The sequence below is a fragment of the Propithecus coquereli genome, unplaced genomic scaffold (assembly GCF_000956105.1).
Source record: "Propithecus coquereli isolate 6110/MARCELLA unplaced genomic scaffold, Pcoq_1.0 Scaffold165, whole genome shotgun sequence".
NCBI lineage: Eukaryota > Metazoa > Chordata > Mammalia > Primates > Indriidae > Propithecus > Propithecus coquereli.
In genome coordinates, this window is record NW_012141080.1 from 1,624,526 (window position 1) to 1,651,438 (window position 26,913).

The window sequence follows — 26,913 nt, forward strand, 5'->3', positions numbered from 1 at the left end:
ACCTTTGAGGAAGGTGGCTGGGGGATAGGGACAGCGCCATGGAGTCAAGTGTCCACTTGGTCCATAGTTAGCCAGACCCTGAATTTTCCGTCTGGTCCTATAGTTCAGAGCATTGTCACTGAAAAAAAAGAGGATTTGGAGAAGACTTTAAGCCAAGTGCTTGTGCTGGCGTGCTTCCTGTCTCAGCACCAGCCAGCTGCCAGAGTCACGGCTTTCCACACAGAGTTAGGGAGGCTCCCACATGAAGGTCACCAGTGAAGGTGTGAACTCCCCTGTCCTGGAACAGCTAACAGTGGGTTTGAGCTTTCAGCCTTTTATCTGTTTCATAAGAAATGCTGCAGATAGTTATTTCCAGCATCAAGGAAAACTGTGTCTGGAAAATTTTGACTAAAAATTTACAGTAGAGTCAAATCTTTACGACAGTACAATTGACACTTGAACAACTCAGGGGTTCAGGGCACCAACCCCCACATAATCAAAAATTCACATATAACTTTTGACTCTCCCAAAACTTAACTACTGATAGCCTGCTGTTTACCAGACACCTTCCCAATAACAAACAGTTGATCAACACATATTTTGTATGTTATATGTATTGCGTACTGTATTCTTACAATAAAGTAAGCTAGAGAAAAGGAAATGTTATTAAGGCCGGGCACGGTGGGCTCACACCTATAATCCCAGCACTTTGGGAGGCTGAGGTGGGATGATCACTTGAGGACAGGTGTTTGAGACCAGCCTGGGCAACACAGTGAGAACTTGTATCTACAAGCACATTAAACAGTTAGCTGGGCACAGTTGTACACGCCTGTAGTCCCAGGCTACTCAGGAGGCTAAGACAGGAGGATCACTTGAGCCCTGGAGTTCAGGGCTGCAGTGAGCTATGATTGGGCTACTACACTCCAGCCTTGGTGACAAAGCAAGACCTTGTCTCTTAAAAAAAAAAAAAAAAAAAAAAAAAAATGGAAAGGAAGAAAGAAAATGTTAAGAAAATCATAAGAGAAAATATATTTACTATTCATTTAGTAGAAGTGGATCATCATAAAGTCCTTCATCCTTGTCACCTGCACGTTGAGTAGGCTCAAAAGGAGGAGAAGGGGCTGGTCTTGCTGTCTCAGGGGTGGCAGAGGCAGAAGGGCAGCCACATGTAAGTGGACCCACGCCGTTCGATCCTATGTTGTTCGAAGTTCAGCTGTAGTTAGATGTGCTGCATTAGGAAGTGCAGACTGGGCAGGTAGGAATCACCGTCACAAAAGGGAGTAGCTGTGATACGTACAGTTCAATGCAGACGGATAAATAAGATTTCGATGGCCGGGGATCTTTTTGGTAGAATTTATATGGAAAAGTTTTGATCCACTTGAAAATGATTTCAATGAAAGTAAAATGGAAAACATTGGAAGATAGTTCTTCTGTGTTGTATGAAGAAAATAGCTGAAGGGATTAGGTTTGCTTAATGGAGTTCAACTCAGAAGATTCTCAACCAAAATTCTCCAGTAGGGATACTATTCTGCATTGGTTGAAACTCGTGGATTTATAAGCAGTCCACACTTCCTTGGGAATAAAATGGCAGGATCACAATACACTGTATTCACCTGGCACCATGAAATAGCTGTTATTCCCAGTGGCATTTGGCCAAGGCTGGTGTAGCATTTGGGAGAACTTAGGAAGGCCAACCTGCAGCTCACACACTTCTTGAAGGACAGCTGCCTTGGCCAGGAGGGAGGCAAAGGGTGCTCTGGGTGAGGGATGGAGGTGCTGGTGGCTGCAGAGATTCCTCTCCAGGTGGCCCAGCCACATGGTTTAAAGGCCTTGAGGCAGAAGGATGGGAAACTATTAGGCAAAGGCTGACTCTTCAGCCGTTTCATTTGGTGCCTCCCTGTCTCCACTGTCCACTAGGCCCCCTTGAGAAAGAGTCTGAAAGGAAATAAAAATCAAATCAGTTATCAGTGACCTCTATTAAATGTTAGCAAGGGTCATATGACAGGGAGAGCCCTCGTGAGAGCTGAGAGTCAACGGCTGTAATAAAAAGGCAAAATCTCAAATGACTTAATGGAGGAGAACTCGGGTTTAGGGTGTGTCCAGATTGTCATCCTCCATGTTGACTCTGACCCCACACGGCTGCAGTCAGTTGAGAGTGTCCACATGTATTGTGGATATACTGGATTTGGAGAAAACATTTCATCCTGTTCTCCTCTCTTTCAGGTTTCAAGTGCCCCATTTGCTCCAAGTCCGTGGCTTCTGATGAGATGGAAATGCACTTTATAATGTGTCTGAGCAAACCTCGCCTCTCCTACAACGGTAAGGGCTTGGCCTGCCTCACTAAGCCACCTGAGCACTGGTCGGGGAGCCTCCAGCGGAGGGTGACTCTGCGCAGCTTTTCTACCCTGGCTCCGGCAGGAATGGTTCCTATGGTGGTAAGGAACCAGACTCTTCCAGAGAGCCTCACTGCTCAGGTCAGAGAGGAAGAGGAGCGGGACAAGGAAGGAGGGCCCAGGGGTGAGGTCCACGACCTGGGGAGGCTCTCTGGTTGCTGCCTTAGTCCTCTGCCCTTCAGCACCCTCGTTCCACAGACTTTGGTTGGGAGATTCGGCCACTTCTTCACCCATCACCCCTGACTATGGTAGGCTCTGAGACAGCCGGGCTCACTCCAACAGCAGAGGGGCCAGGGAGTGTACCATCTCTCCTCGGGGAAAGGAGTCTGTGTGCTGCTGACACGCACAGATCACTGGGAAGTCTGGCCATCCCCTCATCACTTTTAAACTCAGGCAAACACCTGAGAAAGCCCTGTGGCTGTCCACAGTAGAGAACTTGAGGGAGTGAGTACAACACTAAGACACTTTTTAGGGATTGTAAGTGCTGACAGAAGCCAGGCGCAGTGGCTCACGGCTGTAATCCTAGCATTCTGGGAAGGCCAAGGTGGGAGGATCACTTGAGCTCAGGAGTTCGAGACCAGCCTGAGCAAAAGCGAGACCCCATCTCCACCAAAAAAAAAAAATAGAAAAAATTTGCCAGGCATGGTGGCATGTGCCTATAGTCCCAGCTACTTAGAAGGCTGAGGCAGGAGAATCACTTGAGCCCAAGAGTTTGAGGTTGCAGTGAGCTACGATGATGCTACTGCACTCCAGCTGGGGCAACAGAGCAAGACTCTGTCTCAAGAAAAAAAGAAAAAGAAAGATTGCTGACGGGCTGCCTCACTGCTCCACCAGGGCATGTTGCCTCCTACCTTGGAGGCTGCTTCAGAGCTCAGCAGTGAATACCACAGGGGATAGGATCTCAGGGGCAGGGGACTCCGTGACTCCTAAGTCAACCTAGCATGGCATCTCTGGGGACAAAATGAGTGTCAATATCTCCCTGGTATTCTGTGATTAAGGAGTTGGAGTCCAGCTAATCAGAGTTTCAATCTCCCTCTACCACTCACTGACTATAATCTTGGACAAGTTGCTTGGCTTAGCAGAGCCTTGGTTTTCTGGTCCAGGAAATGTGGCTAACAATACTTGGTTGATAGGATCATCAGAACTGAGTAAGATATTACAGGTAAAACCCTTTAGTACAGAGCCTGGCATGTGGTCAGTGCTTAGGAAGTTACAGCTGCCATGAAGGATGCGAGACCATCCAGAGGTTTCTTTCTGCAGTTTTTCAGAATATACTGACTTCTCCTCAGTGCTGCTTAACCTGCGCTGCTGGTGGCTCTCTGATTTTCCATTCTGATTGTTCGGTTTGATCTCCAAACCCTGTTCATCAGAGGATTGCGTCCTCTGTGAGAACAGGCAGTGGATCTGAGCAGAGGTGCCTCCAACTCTGGGCCGGGCCTGCCTTCTCAGACTAAAGTCATAGTAGGGTTCTTAGAAAAAGAGTGCTGGGATTTCCAAGAGTCTGAGGACAGGATCGTTTAACCCGGGTCCTGACGATGACCACTTCCAGGGGAGAGTCTTCTTGCAGACGTCCTTGGGCTTCCACCCCGCAGCCTCCTCACTGCCAGATGGGCTCGTGGGCTCTCCCCCCGACAACATTAGCCTAGGCAGGGCTCATGGTCCCAGAGCCTTCTCCTATTTCTTAATTACTTGCTCAGCCAGAAGATTCTGGATGCAAGCGGGCACGTTACCTACTTGTCTCAGCTACATGCAGCCTGTTAACCTTTGCGCAGGTTGAAGGACCAGCGCAGGACAGGTTATGGCTCTGTCCCTGCCCCCTGCATTTCCTTCCCTTTTATATCCTACCTGGTATCTGGGAAGCCCCTTTCCTCCCCAGTGGACAGCCTTCCTTTTCCCCTGGTCTGACTGCAACTGTGTCCCTGAATCTGTCATCACGTGTGCATTGTGTCGAGATGCTCAAGCTCAGCTTTGTCCCCGTTAGCCATCTCTGCTTGGGACCACAGAGGGAAAGGATCCTTCCCTGCGTCTTGTGGCCCTCCCCAGTCGCAGCCTCAAAAACCTTATTCACTTCTTTCCCACATGTGTGGAGGCCTCATGAAGACCTCTTTTTGTCCTGTGGGTTGCTGGGGAGGGTTCTCCATAGATACTGCCTTTGCTGTAGTTAAGAACACAAAGACGCCTCAGAGGAGGCTTGGCCTGCGAGAACCTGGCTCTTGGAGTCATCAGGGAGAACTTTTCGAGAGCAGCTGCGGAGGACAGAGTGCTCCTGGGGCCAGCCAGTGAGGAGTTTCCCACACACCCTTGTGGAGAACGGGGAAGGTGAGGGGCTCTAGATCCTCTGCCCGAGAACTTCCTGGGACACCCCTAGGTGTCCCTGTTTTCCTCCATGTCAGCACTTGAGTGCCCGGTGCTGCCCGTCCATCTCTTCCGTCTCTTCCCCACCAGCTGCTTCAGGGAAGAGCCGGGGAGACCAGGCCTGGGAGTCAAGGTCCCCTGAGACGAAGGGGAGGTTGGCCAGCCAGCCTGAGGCATAGCCACTGCTGTCCCTGCACTAGTCCTAATTTTCCCCTTGTCCTTGAGTGGGCACCTCCTCAGAGGGTGTGTATGTCTGTGTCTGTGTGTACACGTGTGTCTCTGTGTATGGGAACTGAAGGCTTTAAACCCAAGCCCTAGTTTCTGTAAAAGCCAGTCCTTTAGCACCAGAGACAGAGAGAGGCCAGTTGTCTCCAGTTCTCCCAGTGGGTGATGAAGGTACTTTAAAAACAACAGCCGGCCCCTCCCTGGACACTACTAATGTGAAAAGGAAGCTTTGGTGGCATGTCCAGTCTTTGTCTTTTCTGAAGACACCTAAACCTTCCAGCTGAGAGGAAAGTGTTTGCCCCCAGGGCTGTACGTGGAGTGGAAGTCTCCAGTGCATAACTAGGGCCTGCTCTAGCTCAGGTAAAGCACAAGCCTGTCGGGGGGCGAAGGCCAAAGCTCCCAAGTCGGAAGCTCTGAGTTTATTTTGTGTGTGTCAGTAACATGTTTGCCCGTGATGTCCCATCATCCCAGCCTCACCTGCTTCACATTACCTTTTCTAATTAAAAAAAAAATGTGGAGATACTTAAAGAGTCTATGAGAGGTGAGCTTTTAGAATCTTTCTGTAAAGGGGGCAAGGTGAGGCGTTCTTAGAGGGTGGAGCGAGAAGTTCCGTTGTTGTATGAAGATTCACTGGAACTCCTGGTCACTCCCCTGGAGACTTCCCCTGTCTCACACACACTTCTGCAGTTGCTGGCACCAGTTGGGGAAATTTTTAGAAAATTTATGGTAGTTATATAACATGAAATTTAGTTAACCACCAAAGGAAAACTTAGGAACCTCCTAAATGAGGCAGATAGAGAGTAGTATTTTTCTTATTATGAGGGTTGGCCTGAGCGGCAGGTTGGAAGGCCTCCAGTAGCTGCCTGCCAGACTTAAAAAACACAACAACTTAGGAAAGTCGAGACTCGTTTAACTGGTTCACCCAGTGCTCATGAGAAATTTGAAGACCAGAGACCAAGCCTGGTGCTCCAGGGGCAAGCGCCTGGCCTGGCGGGGGAGACATGTGAATGTGCTGAGCCCCTGCTGGAGGGGCCGGGAAGGGGGGTGGGCCCCAAAGCACCGAATATTAAACCTCTGGCCGAATATTAAACCTCTGGCCTCGCGAGTGCCTTCCACGTGCAGCTCCGAACCTGGGACACTGGGCAGGAGAGAGGAGGAGGTGTTGGAGCCCATTTTTGTGGGTAGAAGGGGCCAGTTGAATGGGCCTTTTCATTGCTTTCCTTTTCCCATGTCTCTCCTTGTGGCTCTGAAATTGGGGGACCTTGCCCTGAGAATATGCACTCAAATTTCGACCGTCCAGTTGCTTGGCTAGCAGAACACGCCTCGAGATGGGAATCTGACTTTGCTCTCAACAGAAGAGCATCGAAGTCCTGGTCACACGGACGACCAGCTATCTACCAAAAGCTTAGGGGGCACCAGTTCTGAGACCAGCCAGGGGTCCTCAGCCCAGGGGCATTCTGGTGGGACAGGTCCATTTGCCAGCTGAACCAAGGAGAGCTTCAGGAGACTGGCCCTCAGCTTTGTTCTGGGGCGCAGGCCCATGCACAGCTTCCTAGGTCAGGATGATGCCCTCCCCTTCCTTTCTACCAAACGCCATCGTTCCCATCTTCAGGGCTCTTGAAATGCTAAGTGTCACATGAGCTTTTTTTTTTAAGGAGAGGGAATTTGCCTCCTTGTAAATTCCCCTGAGCCAGCACACCTGTGTAAACAGGTGCTTATTTGTCCTGTGTCTTCTGCTCTCAGAGACCCTGTGGTCAGGATGGAAAGTCCTGCCCTTTCTGTGCCTGGGGAAGCCAGGTCCTGGCCAGGACTTTGCCCAGCCCCATGTGGGGCCCTGCCCAGGGCTATTGTTAGATGCTGGAGCAGCGGCTGCAGTCTGGCTGGGGTCTGGCTGCAGAGGTGTCTGTCCTGATGCTCCTCCTGCTGGAGCGAGGGGAGGAGAAAGACAGCTGCTCACCCAAGGCTTCCAGCCCCTGCTAACCAGCTCTGCTGACCGCCAGGGAGGCCTGCAGGGGCTTCACACAAGTGGGAAAGCCAGAACAGGTGGCTAAAAGAGAGGGGACTGTGTGGGAGCTGAGTGGAGCCTCTATAAATATGAAAAGCTCCAGTCCTGGGCTTTAGTTGGCCACCCCCCTACTATCCTCATCACAGCCCAACTTGCCAAAACAATCAGATTGCACCTCACAGGTCTGGGGTGTTGGGATGGGGTCTGCTGGCAGGGTATACTCTCCCCTTTGCCTGGAGAGCAGAGCACCCCAGATTTCCCAGGAAGGGAGCCGACAAGGCCTGGCATTGGTGACATTGCCCTGTCCTGCCCCCAGCAGACTGGGCCAGCAGCTCTGCACACGCTGAAGAGGCTGCGAGACCAGGCAGTCTTGCTCACCTAGGCTGGAAATGAGGCCGGGGTGGAGCCTGTGCTTCTGCGTCATTCAGCAGGGGTTCTCCCTCTGGTTCCCACCTTCTTTCTCTCTGGGGCCTTAACTGCCACCAGGCACAAGGGGAGATGGATATGTATGTCCTCACTCTGAGCTGCACGACATCAGCCTTCCCTCCCAGCCAGGCGCAGAGATGTGTCTGCAGCTCTTTGGGCCTCACCGCCCCCTCCACGCTGCCAGCAGCTCTGGGGTCCCTCAGGGATGTGCTGCCAGAGCTCTCGGCAGGGGAGTCGAGTCTGGCATGGTGGAGGGCAGGTGTGCAGCTCTCTCAGTCTGGCCTGTTCACTCTGCGCACCCAGGTTCCTCCACCCACCTCAGCCCCCACACACACATTCACAAAAAGGGAGAGGTTGGAAGCTGCCTGTGAGATGGGTGGTGTTTTCCAGCCCCATGGGAAGACAGCCATATGGCCTGGTCTTTTAAGGAAAGGAGGCAGGGCGGCGGGGTGGAAGGAACTCTGGCTTGGGAGTCATGGCCACTTAGCAGCTGCATGTGCTTGTCCAAAGGCTCCCACAGGGTCTAGGATCCATTCAGATGTGTCTGCAGTTGCCCACATATAGCTGGCCCAAAGAAGTGAGGGCTCTTTTTCCTCCTCCTCCTAGATTTCTTTTCTTTGACAAACAGCAGCTGTCAGGAGAGCTATGCCTGGATCCCAGGGAGGCAGCAGAAGATGCTGTCCCCTCCCACCCCCAGCCTGTCACAGGCGTCACACCTTCTGTTTGGCTCCAGAGAGCTTCGTCTGCCATTCTGGTTTGGTTTCCTGGTCCGGTTAGAGGGACAGGCACTGGCACCACCCTCAGCCAGGCCGAAGGCACTTCCAGACTTCCCCTTGGGCAGTGACTCTGATTGGCTTTGCACACTGGTATCAGGAAGCTTGGGAGGGACTTGAGAGGCAGTAAGAAAAAGGCAGAAAGTTCAGCTTTGCTCCTATGTTCTCATCAACCAGCCTTTGTTGAGTCCCTTCTCTGGGGGCCTGGGGGTGCCAAGGGGCACATGAGTCCATCATGCTGTGGCCTCAGCGTGTGTGGGCCCAGGGTCCTTGGCTTTGTGCTGCAAGGCCTCCGCCTGACGTCCCTCTGACAGCAGGTAGCAGACTCCTGGCAAATGAGTGTGGCCGTCTTGTGGGACCCAGTGATAACCAAGCCTCAGCTCCAGCCAGTTCTACTCCCTGCTAGGACCTCAGGCACATCTGGGGGCTGCTGGTTCCCATATCCCCAGGGATTGGGACAGGAAGTTTTACTCAGCCCACTCAGACCTCTTGCTGGGTTTGTGCTCCTGCCTTCCGCATGGAAGAATGCTACTCCCTGGGCACTGCGCTACGTGTGGCCACTGCTGGCTTCCCGTGCTGTCACATTCTAAGCCTCTGACTCCTCCCCATCCCCAGGAATCTCCAGGTGGCCTTTTGCAGCCAGTGGCTCTTGGTCCCAGTGAAATGTGCTGCCTGCCACGTGCCAGCCTGGCGGGGCAGCTGCATGTTTTAGTTGTCCCCACCCGTGCTGCAGACCCAGGCCAGCTGGCAGGACACATCTGCACTGTACACAAAACCGCTCTGTGGCACGGTAAGGACAGGCTGCATCCAGCCTTTCTGTGCTCAGGTCTGAGCCCTTTGGCGTGTGGGCCTCGCACCCTGGGACAAGAAGAGTTGCTCTCGCACCCCTGCCCCTGCCCCTTCGCTAGTAATGTTCAGTGAGAAAAAGGAGAGTCAAGTCCGGTCTTGTTGAAGAAGAGAGCCCCTGAGCCTGTCTCCACACCTGCCTCCACTCCCCTGGATCCATCACCTCCAGGGGGCCACGCGTGCCCTCCTGGAGTGGACACAGACTGGTGCCGGAAGCTGTTTGGGACCCAGAGCATTGTAACTAGTCCCTCGGGCTCACAGCTGAGTTATGAACCAGCAGGGGAAGATGCAAAGGGAGACTACTTTGGAATCAATAATTGCCCTGCTCTGAGGAAAGCAGCCTTCAGTGTGGAGAGGAGTACTTGAAAGGAAACCACGGGCTGTAACCCAAACGCTCCTGTCCTGAACGAGGTGCCCCAGACAGAGAGTGGAAAATAAGGGTCCAAGGATGTCGGCAGGATGGCTCTGCCCTCTACAGCTGGGCTGTTTTGCCTCCCATCTTTGTTGAGGTTTTTTCCTCTAATGTTTTATTATGAAAAGTGTCAAACATACAGCAAAGTGGGGAGTTTTGCAGTCAGCACCCATATACCCACCATCTAGAGTGCATTATACTGTGGTCTGTCACCTGTCTCTGCATCTACCAACCCTTCTTATCCTTCTGGTGCGTTTCAGAGTAAAATGCAAATACCAGTGTGCTGGTTTATTGGGGTTTTTAATTACAAAAGTAATGCATGTTCAAACATTTAAGGAATCCAAAAGTATATAAAAGTATTTTTCTTCTAATTCTCCTTTCCTCCAGCACTATTAAAGTGTGTGTATCCTCCAGACTTTTTTCTGTACTTACGCAACGTTTAACATGTATGGTACCCACTGCTCTAAAGCAGTGAGACCACGCCCGTTACGTTGATTGCCTCTGTCCCCTTTGGAGTCCGGGGTGAAACTCCAGTAGCAGACTGTGTGCCATCTCCATTGTCTATTTGTGTTGCCCTTTCAGGTGGGTCTTTAGGGTAGCCAGATGTTACAGGCAGAGAAAATGACCACAGGTTGTCCTGGTGGCCAGGAAATGAAGAGTGACTTTTACAGCTCACGTGCCTGGGAACTTGATGATCGAATCAGTCCTATTTTATGCTTTTTCCTTGGGGTTCCTGGTGAGAGGCTTTAAGTCATCATAGCCTCTGGGCCATGAAGAATCCTCATTGATGGGCCCTGGATGTTTCCCTCTCCACCAAAATAATCAGGGGACACAAACAGCAATGAGGAAGGTCACATGAGCAGAGGGTCCAGTCCCAGCAGCACCACTCATGAGCCCTCTGACCAGGCAGGGTGTGTGACTTCTCTGGGCTTCCGTATCCGTATTGGCAAAGTGGGAATAACTCTGTGTGCCCTGCCTAGCTTGGAAGATTATGGAGCTCGAAGGAAACGCTCAGACTGTTGGTATGTTTCATGGTCAGTGTTCACGAACAGTGGTGGGGAACCGACCCCTCTGCAAGCTCTCCTTTCTTCACTTCCATAACCCCGCTCTCTTGATACTTCCCCTTGGTGCTGAGAACTTCTGGGTAACCTTTTTACTCACTTCGCCTCCTTCACCTGCCCTTCAAATATTAGCATCAACCTGGGGCTGTTTTCTGCCTTCTTTCGATTTCGGTCTAAACTGTCTTCCCAGGCAGTCTCTTTATCCCACATCTACGCCTGTCGCCCCCGTCTCTGCTCCACACCCCAGATCTAGACTTCAGCAGATCTTGAAGGTCTCCATCAGCACGCCGCGTCGACACCTCTCACCCAGTGGAATTTGTCACTTCCTCCCCATGCCTGTTCTCCTAGATTCCCTCTCTTAGTGACAGGTGCCCGCCATTTGCCCAGCTGCCCTCGTCAGCACGTGCATTACCGCTGCGCCTTGCATGCTAATGGCCTCCAGAGTGGGCTCCCCACTTGCGAACTCCTCACTGTGTCCTCTAATAGCTGCTGGAGCTGTGACTGGGTGCGCCTCCAGGGCCTCGCGGTTAACCAGACAAAACCCAGGCACCGCAGCAGGACACGAGTCTGTCCTCAGGGACTTGGTCTCACCAACCTCCTCGCCCCATGTGCCTCTGTACCTGCCATAGCAAACTTCCTGCAGTTCCAGGTGCCCAGAATCTCCCTCTCCGCACCCAACTTCACCCATCCTTGTCATCGCCTTCCCTGAACAGTCCCCACCCTGACTAGGTATCTTCCATACCTCTCATACCTGGGCCTGTGCGTCACAAGACTTCCTAGAAATTACCATGCTGTGCCTCTTGGTTTTCTTGTTTGGCCTCCTCTACTAGTCTGTGAGCTTCTTGCACCCTGAAACTGTGGCTTATTTACTCTGAGTCGTCAGCGCACAGAATGTCATAGAAAATAAAGAACTGCCGACTCTGTCCCTGTTCTACTCGGGCTTTTCCAGTCGTGGCTTTGCTGGGCGTCACCGTGGGCAGTAGCTTCCTTCCATTCGTTCTTTTTGGAAAGGGAAGGAGGGTCTTTTCTTTTCTTTTTTAAAAATTGAGATGAAATTCATATAACACCAAGTCAACCATTTTAAAATGTACAATTTAGTGGCATTTAGGACATTCACAATGTTGTGCCACCGCCATCTCTTATCTGGTTCCAAACATTTCATCACCCTGAAAGAAAACCCCTGGCAGGCATCCACTTGTATGAGTAGCTGAAATAGTCAAATGCACGGAACCAGAGAGTAGACTGGTGGTTGCCAGGAGCTGGGGGAGGGGGAGAAGGGGAGTTATAGCTGATTAATGGCTATAAAATTTCATTATGCAAAATGAATAAGTTCTAGACATCTGCTGTACAGTACAGTGCCTGTCATTGACAATATGTATCGTACACTTAAAAATGTAAGAGGCTAGATTGCATGTTAAATGTTCTTAGGGCAATAAAATAAAGTTGTTTAAAAGGGGAGAAAGAAAAGAAAACTCCTTCCCCATTAAGCAGTCACTCCCCATTTCCCCTGCCCCAAGCCCTGATCAGCATTCTATCTCTATAGATTTGTCTATTCCAGACATTTTATATAAATGGATTCATACAATAGGTGGCCTTTTAGATCTGGCTGCTTACACTTAGCATGATATTTTTAAGGTTCGTCCACATCGTAGCATGTATCTGTTCTTCCTTCCTTTTCTTGGCTGAGTAATATTCCACTGTGTGGATATACCACATTTTGTTTATCTGTTCATTAGCTCGTGGACATTCAGGTTGTTTCCACCTTTTGGCTATTGCGAACAGCACTGTCATGAGCATTCGTTCATGAGTATTTGCTGTTTCTGCCCCGCATTCTTGCTTCATGCCACTGTCCCAACTACCATATTTTCCAAACCAGAAATCAGTGCACCTGGTATATGTGTATGTTTAGGGAAAAGTCCATTAGGGGCAAACAGCTTGCTTCATACCACCTCTGCTTCATGTCTCCTTCTCCAAGCCTTTTTCAGCTTCCACCACCTGGGCCTTTGGTTATCCCATTTGGGGATTAATCCCATTTTGCCTTTGGGTAATTAACTGTGGTGTTCATGTCTTGTCTCCACAGTGAGGGTGATCAGGTCAAGGTCCCTCTTGGGCTTCTGCGTGCCCCCACAGAGCCTAGCAGAGTTTGGGCCATCCAAGCAGTCCCAACTAGTTATTAGGCCCAGGCCTACTTTGTGCCACCTGTGCACTGGTGACTAACACCCTCGCACTCTCCCCTGTCCCCCTTGCAGATGACGTGCTGACTAAAGATGCGGGTGAGTGTGTGATCTGCCTGGAGGAGCTGCTTCAGGGGGACACGATAGCCAGGCTGCCCTGCCTGTGCATCTATCACAAAAGGTATAAGGGGCTGGCCCATCACTAGCCATCTTGTCCCCTTTGGCTGTGGGACAAACTCTGCCCCACCTCGGGCTCTGAGTAGGGTCGAGGCAGAGGCCCGTGGACGGGCATCCACTGTGTGCTCACAGGAAGGTGTGAGCACCCCAGGTGCAGGGCGGAGTTGAGTTGCCAGAGCTTTGCTCTAGTTTAGGGGCTTGGATGGTGGGAGCCCCTCAGGTTAGAGGTGCTGAGGATCCTCTTGGTAAGTTGGTTCTCCCTCTGTCTCCCTGAGCCTTTCCTTCCTCATGGGCCCCTCGGTACCCAGGGTGAGAGCCTCCATCTGTGCCAGAGGGGCCATGTGGAGAGTGTGCCATGCCCTGCTCCAGACTCACCCTTCTTCCCATAGGGCTGGGAGGCAGGAAAAGCCACTGCCTGTGAGGCCAGGGCTCTGAGAGCTGCTACAAGTAGCAGGGCCCAGATCTGTCCTCAGGCTCCAGTGTGAGCCTCCATCTTGTTTCCAACTGGAAAGAAGACACCCCCTTGCCCAAGACAGGGAGACACTCGTGCTGCCTGTGGCCACCACCTACTCTCCAGCTCCCCGAGCACAGGGCTTCTTCCTAACACACTGGCCTTTCAGAGCCTGACTCTGAGGGTCACTAGTCCACAGGGTGATAGCCACGCGCAGCATGAGATGTGGCTGGTGCAGAGGAGGCCCACGATTGGCCTGGGAGAGATTCTTGGTCTGGGTCCCAGCACAGAGCTTTGCAGTGACCAGCAAGGCACTAACCAGAACCAGAAAAGGAAATCTTTGGCCCTGGGGGAGAATTATGCAAATTATCTGTCTGGTTCCTGTCTTTGAAAATGCCCAGATGTTGGTTTACAAATTGGGAAGCTGTCTTGGGGCAATCTCTGTTCCCTCTTTAATGCAGACAGTCCTTTTCTGTAAACACTGGAGACCAGGGCCTCGCTGTCAGCTTCCTCCCTGGCCTGCTTTCTCAGCGCCTCTCCCCACCTTCTCCAGGAAGGACTAGATGCCGCTGTGATCTGGTAGAGCATGGGGCTCTCCTGAGGTCACTAACTCGGAGGGAGCCCCATGGCTGCTCTTTTGACCCAGGAGGGGACTCTCTCAGGACCCCAGGGCCTAGAACCATAGCCGTCCTGCTGTGCCATTTTTCCCACTTCTGCCCTCGAAGCCTTGGCGATAGCTGACTGGTGGCCCTGCACAGTCCACCTGCTCTCACCTTCTCACCAGTGGCCGTTGCCTCCTCCTGGGCTCCGTGAACATAAGGCCTTGGTTCCACTTACCAAACAGACTCCGGGATAGTGCGTTGTCTACTCTCCCCTTCCTGCAGCGCCAGGTCCACCTAGCCTGCACCCACCGCTGCTGCCTCCAGCTGCGCCAAGATCGGTCTTGGTGTTCCCCCTTCAAAACGTAGGGGTCTGGGGACATGATTGTTTTTCCCTGGGGTCCTTTCAGGAGAGATTTAGGAAGCCCACACTCAGGAATCTGACCCTTTGAAAGAGCCCCTTTTGGAGGAGCAGTCTGGCCGGCTGGTAACGCGGTCTCCCCTTGCTGCCCCCTCCTCCCTAGCTGCATAGACTCATGGTTTGAAGTGAACAGATCTTGTCCGGAACACCCTGCGGACTGACCCTGCTGGGCTTGCTTGCCGACTCCTCTCAAAGGTGAGCCCGTGGTCGGGGGTGATCCGGGTGCAAGGCTCGGGGTCGAGTCACTCTGGGGGCCTGCAGGTGGGGGAGCGGGGCTGCCCTTACACACCCCACCAAGAAGAAAGCAGGAGCAGAGGGAAAGACGGGGCGCCTTTCCCTCAGTTACTAGTTATCTAGAAATGGAAGTGATTCTCCTGGGGAAGGATAAGAGATAGAAACTAACGTGCAGGATTATGAAGAACTTGCTCAGAAGAGTTAGAATTAGTTGAGGGAGAGACGGTGTGTTCCAAATGCTAGAGTGAATCTCCCTGAAGAAAGTTCAGGAAGATCCCCTGGAAATGTGTGTGGGCAGGAGAAGAAGCTGGAGCGCTGGGTTTGAGCCCAGCTCCGCCTCGTCCTCACTCACCCTGGAGTCTCCGCTCGGGAATAATCTCAGTCCCTGTCGCCATATGGACACTGCGCTTACTAAACAGCCAGCCTATGGGACGGTGCATTGTCCACTGCAGAGTGCTTGTCAGCGATCATTTTACTGTTGGTTCTTCCTGCCCCGCTTCCAGATGAATCTGAGGCCTCCAGGCCAGGCTCGGCCCCTCCGCCCCTCAGCGCAGGGTGCTGACCCCACCGCGGCGCCCTGCTCCCAGGAGAGCACCTCGCCCGGCCCACGTGGGTTTGGCCGCCCCATCTCCTCCCCGGGGCACCTGGCTTTGCTGCTGCCCGCCCTCTCCTGTCCCCCGGCCTACCTTTCCCTTCCAGCTCTGGGCTGGCATTTCCTCTTTCCTGGCGAACAAGTAGACAAAACCCCCAGAAAGCCAAAAGCCCGAAGACTCCTCATCTCACATGCAAAGGTCTTGGGGCCTCCTTTCTTCCCCACCCCCTTCTCTCTCTCTTTCTCTTTCTCTCTCTCTCTTCTGTTTTCTCTTCTTTTGTTAGGTTTATTTTATTTATTCCAAGTAAACTCCCAGAACAGCTGATGATGTCAGACAAATCAGGGACATTTGCTCTTTTTACGTTCACCTCAAAAACCGATGGCATGGGGAGAAGAAACAGCCAGGGTGAGAGTGAGGCGGGGAGTGGAGCCTGCCCAGGAGCACGGGCCCAAACCCCCCGTTGACGTTTGGCTCCAGGGGGCTGCCCAGACCGAACCCCGACACCCCGGCCAGCCTGCCCTCGGTGGATGCACGCTGCTGTGGGACGCAGTAGCCAGCCTGGCCCGGCGGAGCGCGCCTGACTTGTTACAATCCACACAGGGACAGACAGCCCCTGTTCCCGAGAGGAGGCTCATCGGACACTGGGGCAGAGCTGAGCTGGGGACACCAGTGGGAACAGGGCACCCCTTCTGCACTGACTTCAGAAAATGGTTCTCCCTTCCTCCCCGAGGACACCAAATTGGATGAGAGCGAGTTTGAGAGAAGAACGAATCAACTGCTATCCTTCCCCTCACCCCTCAGCCCAGGAGGGAAAGGGCATTTTCTTTTTCACCTTTGAAAGGCATTGTGGGTCTGTCTTTAAAGTGTTTACAAAAAAAAAAAAAATTATATAAAAAAAAAAGTCTAGTGTCGACTGGTGTTTTCCCTCGTGATGTTTACAGATTGCTGTTTGCTGCCCAGCTATAACCCACTCAGTGACAGAAACGGACACACCAGTCCTCGCCGCCCGCGCTCCGGTGCTGGCGGGCACACACGGTCTCTTCCTTTGCCCGGTGCCCTGACCGGCCCTCTCCACCACCAACCTCTCTACCTTGGGTTTTTTTCCATTTTCCTGGCTTGGTTTTGCACTTTTCTCCCCTTGGGATCCTGATATCTTGACTTCTTTGCCAAAAGAACAACCCCTCGAGGACTCTCTTCCCACCTTCAGTCCCATTTTTTCTCCCTTCTCTCCTGGTTCTGGTCAGTTCAGAGGATTTAACAATCACAAGTGTCCTGCAAAAATGCCTGAACGTTATTCTTAGGCCCTTGTGGATTTTTTTTTTCCCCAGAAAACTTAAACAAAGAAAACTAAGAAGTATGTACAGCTACCCCTGTTTTCAGGCATTCTGTTTGAGAACATTTTAGCCATTGATGTTCACACGTGGCATCAACCCATGCAAGATAGGTTTCTGTATTTATATATTAAAATACAAAAAAAAAACCTTATAAAATGTTTAAAAAATGTTCAAAGCTTGAGAGAAAAGCTTTCTTCATTAGTCAAGGTGTTTTGATATGGTATTAAAATAATGTCTAATAAAAGATGCACTGTGTGATTTTATTTTAATGAAGTATTGTTACACAATCAAGAAATGGGGGCAAGGGCCTGCCCCCCACTCCCTCACCTACCTCCTTAGCATTCCTTCAGGCTACTACTTTTGGGCTACAGGTGTGTAGAGTGATTTTCAGAAGGTTGTTCCTGGGTGGAAGGAAGGCCGCAGGTCACGCATGCATCCTGCAAGCCTCCTGACCCTCTCAAACATCATGGAACCAGTCTGCCATCATCTGCGGAGTAGGTATGTTGAAACTCTTCTGGAAAGAGCTGCAGGGGCAAAGATCTTGAAGCCACTGGAGGCTGCAAGGATGTGGGTTCTTCCAGGTGCCAGCCCAGCCCCCTTCCTCTCAGTCTCTGCTCCCCCCACACCCGCCTGCCTGTTGCTCAGCTTGCAGCTCAGTGCTGACTCACGGGCATGCTTCATTGAGGCCCAGGAAGAGGCCCTGGTTTGGGGCTGAGCCAGCTCAGAGCCCTTGAACCAGAACCAGCCGCTCAAGCTCACAGAAGTTGGCAAACAGCAGGCTGGGCGTGGAGCTCAGGGCAGGGAGCAGCAGTGCACGCCTGGCCTCCATCCCTGTGCCAGACAGGCTCCCGGAGCCTCCTGCAGAGTCACCAAGGAACGCTCTGGAGGGGAGACGCCTCCACACTTTCTCTGCTTTGACCTTTCCCAGGCTTCAATCCTGCCAGGCCCAGGGGGCTGGACCAACCCTCCACTCTGCAGTCACCTTCCCGCAGATGCTTCCGGAAGCACCTACTCTGCGCAAGGGCGTTCGTTGCAGGCAGTGGGCAAGCGTGAGCTACGGCAGGTGGGCACACTTGGCCTGCGTGGAGAAACACTAAAGAAGAGTTAGTTCTGAGCCTGGGGCGGAGCCCCTAAGCCGTCGTGAGAGTTGGCAGCAAGAACGTGGGCTCCAGACTGTCTGCGCTTGGGCTCTTCTGCTTCTTGGCAGAATGATCTTGGGGAAAAAGCTTCATTCATCTGAACTTCAGATTTCTCCTGTGTGAAATGGGGACGAAATCCCATAGCTCAGAGGTCACTGAGGGTCGGGGGATCTGCCCGCAGGCCCTGGCACATGCACAGCAGGCCCCTCATAGTTTTGTCACCGCAAAGGGCACTGTTCTATTCACAGCACCTCCTGCTCCTGCCTGGCAACTGTGTCTCCTTGTTCTATATTTAATTCCACCAGCAAAGCTGGTGAGGCAGGGCCCAGCCCGGAGGAGATCTCCTTGCCTGACCCCTGGACCTGGAAACGGAGGCTTTGTGGGCCCACCCTGGTGGCTTGAGCCCACTGCTTTGGCAGTGCCAGGGCTGAGCAGAGCAGCTGCAGGCTGTGTGGGGTAGGGCTGCAGCCCATGGCTGTTCAGTCCACCCCCAGGGACTCCGCTGCTACCTGGCATGCTGCAGCCCTCTGCTGGCTGCCCTGTCCCCTCAATTGGGACCCAGCTTGCCAGCTCCCAATGTAAGGGTGGGGCTGGGGGTGTTTGGGCTTCCCAGGTGGAGCTGGTGTTTGTCATTTTCCATCCAGACAGCTCTCCAGAATACCTTGTTGCCCCTAAGAGGAGGAGGAGAAGGAGGAGCCGGGCCTGGGTTACACCGACCCTGCTAAAGGCCCAGCACGCTTCTGTGGGGTTCCAGGAGTCCTCACTGAGACCACTCATCTAATAGCCATGTAATGATATTGAGGTTTGTAGCAGAATGTCTTTATCCTTAGAAGATAGATGCTGAATTATGTAGGTGAATGACTTCAAGAAATGTGTCATTTAATTCCAAGTGGTTCCCCCCAAAAATACACAAAGCAAATAAGGCAAAATGTTCATTGTTGAATCTGCAGTGGCTGGTCTTTCACTGAATGGTGTACTTGTTCTTTCAACTTTTCTGTATATTTGGAATTTTTCTTAATAAAAATTTGTGGGGAAATGGCCATTCGCTGAGCGCCTACTAGTTGCCAGGCACTGGAGGGTGCACCAGAGAAGAGCCCTGCCCAGCAGGGGAGAGGCCGGCCCTGGGAACCCTCCCTCACCTGGGAGGGCTCGGGGGTCCGCAGGTCTGTCTGCAAGGGGAGAGGCTCGGGAGCGGTGTCTCCATGGCAAGCACACGCATGCTGGGGTGGTTTGGGAAGGGCCCATGAAACTTGCCACCAAATCACCCTTGGCAGTCTCTGCTCCCAGCCAGGGCAGCATGGGACAGAAACGTCACAGAGGAGGGGGTCCAAGAACTGAGGCCTGACTGAGGAGTCAGCGCAGTTGCCTCTGCCCAGGGCCTGGCTGCTGGGTGGGAACAGCTGATAACAGCTGATTTGGGGGAGGGGGTGTGGGAGAGGTTCAGGGGAAGGTGAGGGGTCAGTAGGAGGGGGCTGTTGCCCCCCTGCATCCCTCACCCAGCCCTACTCCTAAAGGGGCCAAAGGCCCAAGGGGTGGGGGAGATGGGACAGCACTACCGGCTCCTTGGACCTGTGGGGGAGGGAGTGGAGGATTTAGACCAGCTTCCTGGCAGCCTGACCTGGGAGGTGGGTGGCCCAGAGCTGAGAGCTGCTGGCCCAGACAGGTAAGTCCCCAGCCACAGCTACCCAGAGCAGATGCTGTCCTCTGAGCTTCATGATGTCGGGCGCCCTCTCCTGGGCTTAGCGGGAACACCTGCCAAGGTCTTCGGACAGTGGCTCTTGCCGGGGATGCCAAGACAGGCCCCAGGGTGGACAGACCCTGACTTTGACAACAAAAAAGTTGGTAGCAGGCCAGCTCGGTGGCTCACGCTTTAGGAGGCAGAGGTGAGCCCAGGAGTTCAAGACCAGCCTGGGCAACACAGGGAGACCCCATCGCTACAAAAAATGTAAAAATGAGTTGGGCATAGTGGCGCATGACTGTAGTCTCAGCTACTCGGGAGGGAGGCTGAGGTGGGAGGATCACTTGAGCCTGGGTGACAGAGCGAGACCCTGTCTTGAAAAAAAACTAAGAACCACACAAAAAAACTGGTAGCACAATACATCACACCATAGACAGGTGTGGGACAAGGAAGACAGTTTTACTTCCACTTCTAATGACTGGCAGCGGCTACTTGAAGAACATGTTTGGAGTGTTGTAGGGCCCCGTTCAGGCCTGGTGGGGGAGTCTATCATAAGTGACATCAGCCATGGACAGGTCCCCAAGCCTAAGGTTCTCACAAGCAAGAGTAGTTGAGACAGGGACCTGGGTTCCTTTCCGAAGCCCGGGCACCGCCCGTCCCAGGCTGCAACAAGTCAGGACAGGCCCCTAACAAGGCATCACTGGCTCAAGGACAGAGAAGCTGGAGCGGGAGTGGAGGGAAGTGCTGCCTCCTGATCTCCAGACAGCTGCAAGTGGGGTTCAGATTTGTTTGGGGGGCTCCAAGGAGAAGACCTATCAACATGGAGTGGCAAGTCCCTTCCTACATTAGGGAAGGAGCACTCCTGTCACAGGGTGTGAGGGGAAGGGTCTTGGGCCCCCAGCAATGGGGAGATGTCAAAGGATGAGTGTCCTTAAGTCCTGGGGTGGACGCGCCATCTCCCCCAGCCAGGACAGGATGTGTAAGAGCAGAAAAGAGGCGGCCTTACCGGAACCACCCTGGGTCATTTACTGGATAAAAGGCCCCCAAGGGTAGCAAGAGGGCCAGGGAGGAGTCCGGTGCCCAGACTTCTCTTCCAGCCCTCTGTCCTTGAGCCCCAGATACAGAGAGCTAGCTGGCAGATGAAGACAGCATCTTGCAGGGTCAGTGGCATGAAGGAAGCTTCCAGAACAGGGGCTCCGTAGTCTGGAGGCTTGTGGGTTGAGTACCCAGAGCCTATCACAGCACCTTGCCTGGGTTCATGAGGCCTCGGGGGTCCAGCGTGGCCTTGAGCTGCCGCATGGTCTCTATGCCCACGGCGCCCACCTCCTCCTGCAGCAGCTGCCGTTTGCCCAGCCCAATGCCGTGCTCCCCAGTGCACGTCCCGTGGAGAGCCAGTGCCCGCCTGGGGGGCAGGGAGAAGAGCACCTCAGCGGGCTCCCCCTCCCGCTGCCCTCTGCTTCCCCCCACCCCGGCACTGCTCCTACCTGCCCAGCTGTTCTGCAAAGGCTTTGACCCTGCGGAGCTCCTCGGCGTCGTCCGGGTCGACCAACAGGATGCAGTGGAAATTACCGTCGCCCACGTGCCCAACAATGGCTCCTGGGGGCCCAGAGGACAGAGCGGTTGCCTGCAGCCCAGCCTCTCTGTCCCGCCCCCGGGCCTGGGCTCTGGACAGCCCCAGTGCCTCCCCCATGTCACTGCCACAGGGAGCAGGCAGAACCTGTGAGTCCCGAGGCCTTCAGGTCCTCCTTGGTCTGCACCACGATCTCCGGCAGCCGGGAAATGGGCACGCACACGTCGGTGGAATAGCCCTGCGTCAGAGCGCAGGCCCGTGAGGTCCTCCCAGCCAGCTCCTGCCTGCCCCGAGGTGAGGGGTCGCTGTGGCCCAGGATGAGAACCGGTCTGGGGCCCTGGGCTTCGGCTCTTGGCCTCACACAGGAAACGCCCTGCTCTTCTCTAGACCGCATTCCCCTCCCTGCCCAACAAGATGATTGGCCCAGGTGTGTTCGCCAGGCCCTGCCGGCAGAGGTTTCACCTCTCCCTCCTGGCTCCACACCTCGGCCTCTGCACAGCTGCCTGGAGCCCTGACTCCCCTTCCAGGTTGGGCTGACACCCTCCTCTCCACCTCCTCCTCCAGGAAGGCTTCCCTGTTTACAATTCCTAAGCACACTGCACTGTCCCTGTGGCCTGGCCCACAGGAAGGGCTCTGAGGGTTTGACAACTGTGCCTTCTCTATAGACGGTGTCTGGGAAGCAGCTGTGGGGGTATGGGGGGGTAGTCTGTAGTCTAGGACCTGCTCAGCCAGGCCCTGACCCCTGGTGGGCCACCATGTGCCGCCCTGTACCATGGGGTGGTGGGGGGAGGAAAGGCCTTGCGGCCAAGCTGCGGGTCCCACCTCCAGCCCAGCCCCAGCTCACCTTGCTGCCCGGCCGTAGGGCCAGCATTGCGTACCAGGCGTTGTGCCTCGCTGCCCAGAGCTGGCTGCGCGCCTCGGCCTCCTTGGCCCAGGAGAAGTGGGAGGCTCCGTTGTGCAGGGCTATCTCCTCTGCGGTGGGGGGAGGAGGGTTGCCACTGGGCCCCACCCTGGGACAGCCAGCCGCCCCCCACACACCCCCTGCATACCTGCCTGCTGCACCTGCTCTGCCAGCGCCTGCCCAGAGCCATGGAACTCGAGGAAGAGTGTGGGAGCCACAGAGCAGTTCAGCTTGCCGTGCCTGTTGCAGGCGTCCATCATGACGTCATCCAAGAACTCTGGGACCAGGGAGAGGGCAGGCCAGGTGAGGCCTGGCCTTCCAAGGGGAACTCTTCCAGGGAGCCCATCCTGACTGCCCCAGTCCCCACTCACCAATGCGGGCAATGGGCACTGCAGCCTGGAGGATGTTTACGGTGCTGTCCACAGCAGCCTGGACACTGGGGAATGCACAGGTGGCAGCCACCGTGGCCTCAGGGAGAGGGTGCAGGCGTAGGGTGGTAGCTGTGATCAGACCCAGTGTCCCCTCAGAGCCCACGAAGAGCCCTGTGAGGTTGTAGCCAGCTGCACTCTTCCTGGTCCCCGGAGACATACAAGGTAGGTGAGTACCCCGACCACATGATGAGGGACCTCTGGCCAGAATCCTGGAGCAGGAACTCAGGGCACCGTGCCCATGGGCCAGGTGGCCATCGAGACCAATTCCCTGGCCCAGTGCTTCCTGCTCCACAACCCGCATCTTCCTCGCACAGAGAGAGTAAACCCTAGTGCCATCAACTCTGGCCCACGTGACAGGCCAAAGGCCTAGCCTGCCTGGGCAGGAGGCTAGCTGGAGGAGGAGGTATCTTTCACAGACAGCCTCCTCTCTGCTGGGGAGCCCCCCATCAGTGCTCAGGGCTCCCAGCAGTGGCGGGGGGTGGGGGAGATGGGGGCCGGGGAAGCGCTCACCGGAAATGCCGGCCTCGGCCCGCGGTGTGAAGCAGCCGCCCGTCAGGCAGCACCACCTCCAGGTTGAGCACGTTGTCCTTCATGGTACCGTAGCGCACCGCATTGGTGCCTGAGGCCCCAGTGGCTGCCATGCCACAGAGAGAGGCGTCTGCACCGGGGTCTGGAGGGCAGAGGGCAGGCTGGGGGGTTGGGGGACCCTTTCCCTCCAGCTGGGGGAAGAGGGGGTCCCCTGAACCCCAGAAACAGCCCTGCCGCCAGGGAGCCCTCAGGGCCCAGGAGAGGTCTATGAGTCCCAGGCCTACCCACAGGAAACCAGAGACCACTGTCCCGCAGGTAGGCATTGAGGGTTTTGCGGGTGACGCCGGGCTCCACCACCACAGAGAAGTCTTTTGCATTCAGCTCCAGGATTCGGTCCATATGGGTCAGGTTAATGCAGACACCACCCTTGTGGGAGAGGAGCCAAGAAGGCCACCGACCTCAGTCTCCAACCAGGCCCCAACTCCCAGACCCCACCCCAAGTTGACCTCCCAGCAGCCAGACCAAAGCCCTGGATGGCAGGTAGCTCGAGGGCCGGACCTGGCCGACAGCCATGTGTGGTGAAGGAGGCAGCTACAAGTGTGCCAAATGTGGTGAGACCAGACCCAGGGGGGACACCGACTATACCTGCACGGCACAGACGCCACCTTCAATCCCAGTGCCGGTGCCAAACGGGATGATGGGCACGCCTTGGCTGTAGCACAGGGCTGCCACCTGGCTGACCTGGTCCACATTCTGTGGCCACACCACGGCATCCGGAGGTTGGCACCTAGAACCAGACCCTCAGTGATTTAGGAGGGTGTGATACCCACCTGTTTTCCTTTTAAGGAACCTGGAGGTACTGCAGACCTGAGTCTACATGGTGAACAAGGGGCAGAGAACACCTTCTGGAGAGAGAATGCCAGAGCACCCCAAAACGGGTGGGTGGGAAGAAGACAACCCAGGACCCTCTCTCTCCCAGCCGGGGTTTGTGGCAGGGAAGGGAACCTACGAGCCCCACACACCTGTGCACCGACTCATCCTGCCCGTGCTGTGCTCGGACTGCAGCAGCAGTAGACACGTAGGGGGTCCCCACCACTGCCTTCAGGGCCTCCACAAAGCCCTTGCTGAGTTCCTCCTGCAGAAACAATTGCCAGGGGCACCTGAAAGATACCTGGGGCCACAGCCCTGTCCCTCTGGCAGGTGGGGGGTGGGTGTGCGCTGGAGCAGATCTTCCCCGCCTCCACTGACACCCTCCCTAGGGGCCAGCTCAGCCGGTGGGCCCACTTTAAGCAAACCCCCCATACAGGAATGCCCCTTTTCCAAAGAGAACCATTGCGGTCAACATGTCCCTTCAGAAAAACCACCACTAGAATAAAAACAAAATCCAGATTCAGTCTTCAAAAAGGATGTCAGCAGGGTTCCTTCAGGAGCCAGCCCTGCCTTAGGGAATTGAAAATGTCACTGGTCTCCTCCTTCCTCCAAGGCCAGCCAAGCACTGCCCAGGCACCAGGGTCCCTGGGCTTGATCAGGGAATGACAGGGAGGAAGAGCTTCCATATTCCCCTCAGTCTACCTTTGTTGGGGGCTCCTAGGGCTCTTGGAACCCTTCTGGAGATTTCTTCCCACTTCACGGATGGGCAACTGAAGCCAACAAGTCAAGGATGGAACCTGGTGAGAACCGGGTCCGTGCCTCCCAGGCACTCTTTCAAACACGAGTGTATAGTCCTGAGCCCCGAGGCCGGCCCTGGGGCCCACAAATCTTCCATTTGATCCCCCAGCCCCACTCGTGGCAGCGAGGAGGCCTCGGCCCATCTCCACACCCACACTTGACACAGGGCGAGCCCCGCCATCCTTTGCCCAAGATCAGGTCGCACCGGCGCTGGGGCATCACAGAGCCCGGGGGAACTCGGGATCAGGCCGCCCTCCCTCCCAGGGGTCCCCCTACCTGCGTCCCCCGGGAGCAGTAGCCCCTCCACGGGAACAGCCCCCAGGTCGCAGCCCGGAGCAAGCGGGCCATGGCTGGGCAGCCACGAGGGTGTGGGCACCGGGGCAGGTGGGCAGGAAGCCACCGGGCCAGTGCTGCCCACCCATTGGCTGCGCTGGGGGTGGGGCCTGCTTAAGGTGGCGCAGGCTTAAGGTGGCCCCTGCAGACCTGCAGGGTAGGGAGGCTGTGGGCGCCAGCGGCAATACTTCTAAAGGAGAGGCGAGGCTCACCAGACGCCTGGGGAAACTGAGGGACAGCGGCCACTCCGTTGCTTAAAACTCTGCAGTGGCTTCCCGTGGCCCTTTAAACAAACTCCTTGTGGAGGCCTTAAAAGTCCTGCTGACCTCTCCACCTATCCACTCCCTTCAGCCTCCTCTTTGACCTCCACGCTCCAGCTTCCCTTCCAGTCCCTGTGCACTCTGAGCCCCACCCGGGCTCTGGGCCGTGGCACTCACTGTGCCTCCACCTGGCGCGTCTCCAGACTCTCCTCCTGGCTAGTTCTTCCTCGCCCTAAAGTCTCAGCGCCAGTGTCACACGTAGAGTGGGCCCCCATCAGGGCCACGAGAAGGGAACCCAGGGAGGCCCTTCAGGATGGGACAGGGGAGGGCAGTGGAGCAAGCCAGGAAGGCTTCCTGGAAGAGATCTGAGGACGAGCAGCAGCTCAGCAGGTAGGTGAAGGAAAAGACTTCACATCTCTTTCATCTCCATCCTCCCTGGGGCAGAGCCCAGGACCATGCTGGAGTGATTTGGCTGTTGTCGAAGCTAATTCCTAGCTCGGTTTTCCTCCCAAGGCAAAAGTGAAGGCGCATGTTGCCAACATCACTGAGACAAAGCTATCCCTAGCTTTGTTTTCCTTCCCAGTCAAGTCAGGAATACAAACTCCTACCTAATTCTAGTTGGGTTTTTCACCCCAGCCACGTTTGAATGAGTTCCTACTTCTGTTACTTGAAAGACTGGGTTTTGTTAGCCTGGCAAGCAGAGTAACAAGCGACTCTCAAGCGAGAACCAGGGTCTTGATCAGCCACCATGCCTGGTCCAAATTGTCTTTTTTTTTTACAGTTGGTTAGTTCAAATCAAGATCCAGTGAAAGTTCAAACAATGCATCTGGTTAATGTATCTCATAGGTCTGTTAAAATCAGTACGTTTTCACTCTTCCCCTTTTCTCATGCTGATTATTTGCCAAAGAAACTGGGTCCAAAAAAAAAAAAGAGAGACCAGGCCATTTGTTTGGTAGAAATTTTCACATAATTTATTTGGATGATTGTATCCTCATGGTATTGTTTAATATATTTCTCAAATCTCTGTATTTCTTGTAAACTGTTAAATTTAGGTACGATGCTGTCCAGTACAACTTTCTGCACTGCTGGATATGTTCTTTATCTGCACAGCCCACGTGGTAGCCCTGAGACATGTGTGGCCATCGAGCACTTGAAATGTGGCTAGTATAACTGAATTTTCAATTTCATTTCACTTCATTTTCAGTAGCTGCCAAATGGACAGAACAAATTCAGAGGCTTCGTCTAATTTCCCTGTAGGTTTCAGAGGCAGCATGGCTTTGCTGACACCTTGATTTTAGACTTCTGGCCTCCAGAACTGTGAAAGAATAAATTTATGTTGTTTTAAGCCACCTATGTGGTACTTTGTTACGACAGCCCTAGAAAATTAATGCAGTACCCTGGATACGATGTGATGAAAATGGCACTTTACCTCTAGGGTCTTGCTCCCCAAACCCCACAACCCCAGTCTACTCACAAGAAAAACATCAGGAAAATTTTAGAAGAGGACATCCTACAAAATGCCTGTCTGGTCCTCCTCAAAACTGTCAAAGTCGGCCAGGTGGCTCACACCTGTAAGCCTAGCACTTTGGGAGGTTGAGGCAGGCGGATCCCTTGAGCTAAGGAGTTCAAGACCAGCCTGAGCAAGAGCGAGACCCCGTCTCTACAAAAAATAGAAAAATTAGCCAGGTGTGGCAGCACAAGCCTGTAGTCCCAGTTACTCGGGAGGCTGAGGCAGGAGGATGGCTTGAGCCCAAGAGTTTGAGGTTGCAGTGAACTATGATGACACCACTGCACTCCAGCCTGGGTGACACAGAGTGACCCTATCTCAAAAAAAAAGAAAATGCCCAGAGGCAATGGGAGCCATTGAAGGTTTTTGAGCATGGGGAGGTCATATCTTCAAAAAAAGAAAAGAAAGACATTAAACAATCACAATATGTAGACTCATTG

At 54.1% G+C, this 26,913-nt stretch overlaps 2 protein-coding genes across 6 annotated transcripts in view; one reads left to right on the forward strand and one right to left on the reverse strand.

Moving 5' to 3' along the window:
* Nucleotides 1-18,560, forward strand: part of ZNRF1 (zinc and ring finger 1, E3 ubiquitin protein ligase) — a 118,557-nt gene extending 99,997 nt beyond the window's left edge. Inside the window, exons 2-5 of one of the 5 annotated variants that reach the window (XM_012641564.1) lie at nt 2,203-2,298; nt 12,725-12,830; nt 14,401-14,492; nt 17,387-18,560. In XM_012641564.1, coding sequence (XP_012497018.1) covers nt 2,203-2,298; nt 12,725-12,830; nt 14,401-14,458 — 260 coding nt within the window. In that variant the 3' untranslated portion in view covers nt 14,459-14,492; nt 17,387-18,560. Of the gene's footprint in view, nt 1-2,202; nt 2,299-12,724; nt 12,831-14,400; nt 14,493-15,034; nt 15,380-15,601; nt 15,704-15,724; nt 16,038-16,065; nt 16,580-17,386 lie in introns of those variants that run through there. The other 4 variants (XM_012641562.1, XM_012641560.1, XM_012641563.1 and 1 more) reach the window with 4 other exon arrangements.
* Nucleotides 18,561-20,277: 1,717 nt separating this feature from the next.
* Nucleotides 20,278-24,763, reverse strand: LDHD (lactate dehydrogenase D). The gene is made up of 11 exons (XM_012641528.1): nt 24,650-24,763; nt 23,728-23,840; nt 23,351-23,492; nt 22,990-23,131; nt 22,688-22,847; nt 22,118-22,317; nt 21,895-22,023; nt 21,690-21,817; nt 20,993-21,083; nt 20,760-20,871; nt 20,278-20,677 (listed from the first exon to the last, which is right to left on the reverse strand). The coding sequence occupies exons 1-11, from the start codon at nt 24,719-24,721 to the stop codon at nt 20,512-20,514; spliced, it is 1,455 nt and encodes a 484-aa protein (XP_012496982.1). The 5' UTR covers nt 24,722-24,763; the 3' UTR covers nt 20,278-20,511.
* Nucleotides 24,764-26,913: the final 2,150 nt, after the last annotated feature.

Coding starts and splice junctions, on each gene's coding strand:
- LDHD (XM_012641528.1), bottom strand. CDS start 24,721: ATGGCCCGCTTGCTCCGGGCTGCGACCTGGGGGCTGTTCCCGTGGAGG. Junction 23,493..23,727: donor CAGGATGAGTCGGTGCACAG/GTGTGTGGGGCT, acceptor GTCTGGTTCTAG/GTGCCAACCTCCGGATGCCG. Junction 22,024..22,117: donor AGTGCCCATTGCCCGCATTG/GTGAGTGGGGAC, acceptor CCCTGGTCCCAG/AGTTCTTGGATGACGTCATG.